General features: G+C 42.1%; 1 protein-coding gene across 1 annotated transcript in view; it reads right to left on the bottom strand.

Annotated features, from left to right (window-relative positions):
• LOC101850813 overlaps positions 1-7126 on the bottom strand; it is a gene marked incomplete in the record, with an annotated part of 50482 nt that overhangs the window by 3681 nt on the left and 39675 nt on the right. Inside the window, 4 exon segments of the mRNA XM_035970492.1 lie at positions 899-965; positions 2019-2114; positions 2620-2768; positions 3011-3145. Of these exon segments, the coding sequence (XP_035826385.1) occupies positions 899-965; positions 2019-2114; positions 2620-2768; positions 3011-3145 (447 nt within the window).

Below are 7126 nucleotides of genomic sequence, written 5' to 3'. Positions count from 1 at the left end.
GAGAGAGAGAGAGAGAGAGAGAGAGAGAGAGAGAGAGAGAGAGAGAGAGAGAGAGAGAGAATCATCTACTCTCAAAATTATCAAATGTAGTCAACAAACACAATGCCTTACGAATTATTAAACAAGCACCAACCATAAAGATAAGAGCAACAAACAAGTTAGCATTTTATCAAAATGGATACAGAATACAATATTCTGATTACACACCAGTATATTTGATACTACCTAGTGATTCTACCTGCTGTTCTTTTTGCTGTATATCTCTAGGTAATCGTGAATCCAAATTTGAATGTACATTTCTCAACTAACCACAGTAGCAAGAGCTGTGAGAAACACTTGAACCTATCACGATGGCACAGAGGGTGACAGCAGACATTCCCAAAGTACACATTACCACAGTACACATTCCCACAGTACACATTCCCACAGTACACATTACGACAGTACACAGTACACATTACCACAATACAACACATTACCACAGTACACATTACACAGTACACACTATCACAGTACAACACATTATCACAGTACACATTCCCACAGTACACATTCCCACAGTACACAGTACACATTACCACAGTACAACACATTACCACAGTACACATTACACAGTACACACTATCACAGTACAACACATTACTGCAGTACACATTACCACAGTACACATTCCCACAGTACAACACATTACCACAGTACACACTATCACAGTACAACACATTTTCACAGTACACATTCCCACAGTACACATTCCCACAGTACAACACATTACCACAGTACACATTACCACAGTACACATTACCACAGTACACATTACCACAGTACACATTACCACAGAGGGTTGTATTACAATAGGCAACTTTGAAAAGAATACTAATTTCCGACTGAATTGACTTACGCAGGGGGCTTATCATAATATCTGACGTCGCATAGCTGCTGTTATACTGTCCATTTGAAGCCATCACCTGAAAAAAATCAATGTTAAGAGTGAGAGCATGAGATCAGATGTTAGTCTTAGTTCAAGCGTTATGGCATTCAGGGATAGATTAGGAAAGTGGGAACACTGGGGCCCGCCTGGAAAGGAGGCTCCCCTTTTTTAACCCTATCCGTACGTCGTGTTTTACTATCGTATCCATACGACGTGGGGAACTCTGTGCCACCACTTTCCAAAGATGAAACTTACTCGTTTATCCGATGCGTACGCTTTGAGTAGCAGACTGTCAAAATGATTTTTTTGAGAAATACTGAAAGTTTCAAAGAGGTCTTTGTACTAGAAGTATTCTAAAATGTAAAGAAAACAACCCCAGAGGTACAAAATGACCCCAGGGCGTACGGATAGGGTTAAACTTTTACTTTACTTTATATTTCCGATCCAGCGACTATTTCAGATCTAACCCGTCGGCCTGTCGAAATGTCAAAGAATTTACTGGTGTTTATCAGCTGCCTTTTGTTGCTGTATAAAGTTTTTCGGATGTCTGGAGAGGCAGGTAGGTAAGTACTACACAGGTCGCTAAGTGCAGGGCAGGTAAAGAGGTTGTGTGATACTGTTTCATCATGGCAGTCACACAACAGGCAATCAGTTGGGGTATCCTTACGGATCCTATTTAGGCAGGACTTCAATGAGATGTGTTGTTCTCACTGGCGAAAGATTATGACTTGTTCTCTTCTACTCGGGGAATGTAGTGTATCTTTTGAGTTGGGAGCAGTCATGTGTGCAGCAAATACAGCTCTTCCAGCTTTGCCCATAGCCCATTCATTCAGCCATTTTCCCAGGTGTTGTATTTGATGATGTTCTTGACTGTCTGTTGTGATACTGGGTTTTGAGAGGCTCCAACTATCCCTTTTGCATACACCACAGACTTGTAACCTTAACCCTCTATAGATTGTAAAGAAGTACTACATATATAATAAACTGTTAAACACCGAGCTTGCTATACAAATGGTATATCTATTATACGTAGTTATAGTTTCTTTATTTTTTTTCAAAGACAGTTCTCCAACTCCATAATTGCACCGACCTTGAACGTGTAATCCGTCGAACTCTCCCCAACAACCACTTGTACAGGTGGCCGGAACACACTCTCGCAGGAAGTCGCTGTGACAAACTGAACAACCTGGAAGAATGAACAGAGGAGATTTCTTAGTTGAAAGTTGTGGACATCAATATGTGCATGAGGGGGGGGGGGTATGATGGCGGTGGGGGTAGAGAGGGGGGGGGGGTGCGTGGAAGGAGGTATCAGGGTGTGACACGCCCTAAACAACGTGATGAATACTGACGATGCACAGTGTAATGTCTCTCAGAACAAAAAAGACTGTCAATTTCTCTCTTTGTTTTTTGTTTTTTAAAAATGAAAACAGCTGTTCTAGTTGGAAGTCACCAACTTTGGCAGACATTTTCTCCTTAATTTAAATCTCTAACACCAGACACCAGGCAACCTCCACCTCCTTCAATCACAAATATCTCAACTTTCATTCGAGGTAGATGGGTATTTGTTTTTTTTTTTCCTCAAAAGCAAAAACAAGTAAACGTGCTCTAAGGTGATACCAATAACTCCATATGCCCCTCGAAAATGACGAGCGCCTGATTCCACCGCGTTGTGACACATAACATGTACTCACTGGGTCCCTAGCGCGATCCGACTTTGAAATGTAAAAGCCAGTGATGACGCCATTTCTTTCTCTTTCCTCGGGACATCCAAAGCTCAGGGAGACGTCAGAGGCCACCTGGGTACTCTTTGTCAACGTCAGAGCAGTAACAGGTCCAGGGTCTGGGGGAAGTAAGAACAACAAGGCTTATCAAAGATCGCTGATAGGGAAATGAGATTTAGTGCATTCACCCATGTCTTCTTTCGAAGAACAAAATGTACCATCTTCCCTGACAAGTTTCCCATCAACTTACGTTTGTAGAATGTTGTACAAGTTTCCCATCAACTTACGTTTGTATAATGTTGTACAAGTTTCCCATCAACTTACGTTTGTAGAATGTTGTACAAGTTTCCCATCAACTTACGTTTGTAGAATGTTGTAATGGTCTGTGGACTTGATACAGCAGCGTCCCCCACGTTGGTTTTGACTTCAACGGTCACTTCATAGACCCAATGACCAAGCACGTTCTTCAGAATGTAAGAAGTAACGCCAGATGTATCTGTGAAAAGAAATACAATTATGACATCACTTGAGCACAGACTTGTACTAAATCTCAACAGGACAATAGTGACATTACTTAAGGACCAACTTGTACTGAACTATCTCAACTGGACAATACTGATATCACTTAAGGACGGACGTGTACGGCATTATCTCAACTGGACAGCAGTAATGTCAGATATATCTGTCAAAAGAATAAAATTATGACATCACTTGAGGTCTGGTTCCAGTTTTTGTAAGCTGTTACGGTGTTCACAACTGCATTAGGTCATATGAGCGTCAAGGGGAGGATGTCAACAGAGAAGTCCAAACAGGGAATCATGCTTACTCTGCTCACCTCTCTAGCTTCAACAGCACAAAATCTGCCTCGACTATCAAGGGACCCCAGAAATAGCAGTTCACAAGAGAGTGGTAAACATACAAAAGAAATAGAGGAGAAATGATGATGGTAAGGACGAGGAAAGAAAATGCAGCAGTTCCCCCTATGTTGTTCCAGCACAGTATGAGCATGACATTGATACATCAGCCCATTTACAGTTATACTGTGCATAAGAACATGTTAATACCCTCCCTTTGGCCTAGAGACACTTGTTGTCTAACTTGTACAAATCTCAGCTCCCAATCTAACCTCATATTTGCCGGACAAATGTTATGCCAGTTAGTTGGATTTTTAAGCCTACAGCAGAGAAACATGCTGACCAACAGAAAGAAAACACTGTAGTACGTTATAGATCTTTTCCCCACAGCCTTCAGTCTTGAAGAGTACTATAAACTACTTTTGACGACTAAATGCACAGATTGTAAGTTCAAACTTGTAAGGCAAGCAAGACAGCAGATGTCGTGTGCTTAAATCTCAGGACGTTTTGTATCTGAATTTTTCAATCCGAGTGACAGCCCGAAAGAGAGGGAGCCGAAACAAATCCCTGCCTTTTAATTCAACAACCGAAGGATGTTTGATAGGAAGGAATTTGTTTTAGGAGAGGCTTTACAGCACTAAAAACGGCATAAGGCCATATGAGTGCCAAGGGGTGGATGCCAACAGAGAAGTCTTTACAGGAAATCAGGCTGATAGGAAAGAAGGAGCAAACCACACCAGAGCACCCACCAACCACCCACAGACTAAAGGCACAAAGGGTACACGTTACTAAACAAATAACAACAATACGGACAGTAAGGCCCAAAGTATGTACGTCCCTGAACCACCTCCACCACCACCACCAACAACAACAACAACACCCGTGTTATTACTACTTTTGGAGTACTCAACGGGTCAGATGGTATTTTATTCATTTATTATTATTATTTGTCTTGTTTTTGCTTGCAGTGTATAAAAAATGTTTTTAAAAATTATTCATTACTATTATTTTATTTTTCTAAATTTGTGTTTAACAGGTAGCATGCAAGGTTGAACTGGGGAGGGCTGTACTGTTAGGAAGTATAGGGGGGCTTCCCCCGGGTAAAGTGGATTCATTGTATTGTGATGACTCCAATCGCCCCGGGACGGTGAGTCGTCCAACAGGTCAACCCACAAGTCGTGGTTCTTATTATTTTCGATAAGCAATCCGGTTGAAAATAATCCGTGAGATAAATGAATACTAAACAGGATATGTCCGACTAACATCAACGCAAGTGCACATATATTAAGAAAAGACAAAACATGCTGAGGCAAACACAAACACACTACCCTCATACAAGCAAAATTTGTATCTCTGTCTGTTCCCTCCTACAAACTCGTCTTGGCCCAGTAGTTTAGGTACTAATACTGACAAAGTGATTCTGTAATTCTGTGGTCGTCTGGGCATGGTTTTTCAGGCTTTTTACATGCTCTGACGATCACAGAAGCGCCTCCGGACCGGTTGCGAACGACGATGGCGATAACTTGTATGCACACATGTTAGTCTGCTTTGACTATGAAAATTAATATTACAAAGATTATTGGCCTCACTCCCTTCACTGTTTTTAAAATATGATTGTATAGACGTAGGGTAACAAACACACTAACAATGTCATCACTTAGAAGCGGCCCCATGTGATTATTTGGCATACTTTTATTAACTGCTAGGGATGAAGATGATGAATTATTTTCAAATATTTGGTAACTCTGTGCGAGGAGTTGGGAATGAGGGTTGTGTCCTGCCCCCCAGGACAGCCTGGCGGGGATCTAGAGTAAGCATCAAACAAACGTAACACTAAGACTAATATGCACGTCATTTCCAACATCAGAACATCATCATCGCCAACATAAATAATCATCCTCATGATCACCATCACAATTACCATTATCGTCACCGTCACCATCACCATCATCATCATCATCATCATCATCATCATCATCATCATCATCATCATCATCATCATCATCATTACCGATCATTTCGTGTCTCTAGAAAACATAACAAGTTACACCATGTCTGTACATTCTTACGTAAACAACAAATATCGGCACAAAAATCAGGACACGAGACAAAAAAAAATACTGACAAAGTCACCACCATAGTATGAGACTTCGTGCAAACTTTCCGAACCTTCGGTGGCACTATAAAGATGACTCCACTAGGGAGCGGGACAGAGGGTCCCCACCTCGAGACTTGAAAGAGCTGAGGAATGTAGGACTAACATGATCTTAACAATTAACTACTAACCAGATGTGGTAGCCATCTCCAGTTGGGGGTATGGCCACACTTAGATGTGAAACTTACCAAAAAACGTTATAAGAGTGAAGAAACATATGTATTTACTTATTTGTTAATGTATTTATTTATATCGATAGTAAAATATTTTCCTGTGTGTTTACTCTAAGACTAACAGCTAATTTCAAAACCCAAAATGCTGCACAGTTTGTTGTTATTACTAAACACAACAGTGCCAGATGATAGCATTGGGCAAGGTTAAAAAAACACACGCACAAAACAACAACAAAAACAACAACGTGGACAAAGAATACACATCACTGAACAAACTACAACAACAACGACAACAACAACAATAAACAACAACAACAACAACAACAACAACAACAACAACAACAACAACAACAACTACAACAACAACAACAACAACAACAACAACAACACAACGTGAACAAAGTATACACATCACTGAACCAACAACAACAACAAGTCTGGCACTAAGAGCGGTGGACACCGTTGCTGACTGGAGCAGGCGGTGGAAACTCACACCAAACGGCTCGAAGAGCGAGACTACATTTTTCACACTCGCAACATCTGACTGGGAATGGAAGCCCCACATCACCATCAATTATTCGACAATTAAGTACGAGCCCTACGCATAACGCAAGAGTCACACTCGACCGCAGGCTCACTTTCAGGAAACAGGTTGAGACAGTAATAGCTGAGGCCACACAGAAGGTGATGATGCTCGGCGCTGTAGAGCACTCAAAATGGGGATGCAGGAAAGACGACCTATGCAAGGTCTACCTCACCCATATACAAAGTGTCCTCAACTTTGCGAGCAGCAGCTGGCAACCGTGGTTGAGCAAAACTCTGGTAAATAATCTGGAGGTGGTTCAAAACAGATGTCTGCGACTGATCACCACCCAAGCCCAGCCATCACCAATCGAGGCACTTCGAGCTGAAACGGAGGTCCGAAGCATTCAGTCCACCATAAATGCTAACTGTCTCCGATCAAGAGAGAAGGTCCTCCGACTGAACAACGACCACCCTCGATGAATTGCGGCAATAGAACAAGTGCACAGACGCCTAAAGGGGCGCAGGGATTTCAGAAAAGGGACCGAAGACGTCAGCAAAAAGAGCCCACATCTGTTCAAATGCGAGAGGAGGCACATCACTTACTTCGAAACCAGGCCCTGGGAACAGGGAATCAACCCCGACATCACTTTCCCCCAACTGTACGGCAAAAGCGGAAGGAGTAACTTCAGTGGGTAGATTCAAAGCGCTGCTGTTCGTCGAGCACGAGAGCTTGGCGCACAGTACAATATCTACACTGACGGCTCGGCTAG

The sequence above is a fragment of the Aplysia californica genome, unplaced genomic scaffold, assembly GCF_000002075.1.
Source record: "Aplysia californica isolate F4 #8 unplaced genomic scaffold, AplCal3.0 scaffold00273, whole genome shotgun sequence".
Taxonomy (NCBI): domain Eukaryota; kingdom Metazoa; phylum Mollusca; class Gastropoda; order Aplysiida; family Aplysiidae; genus Aplysia; species Aplysia californica.
Note: the sequence above shows the minus strand (reverse complement) of the source record. Positions and strands in the feature narration are given on the sequence as shown.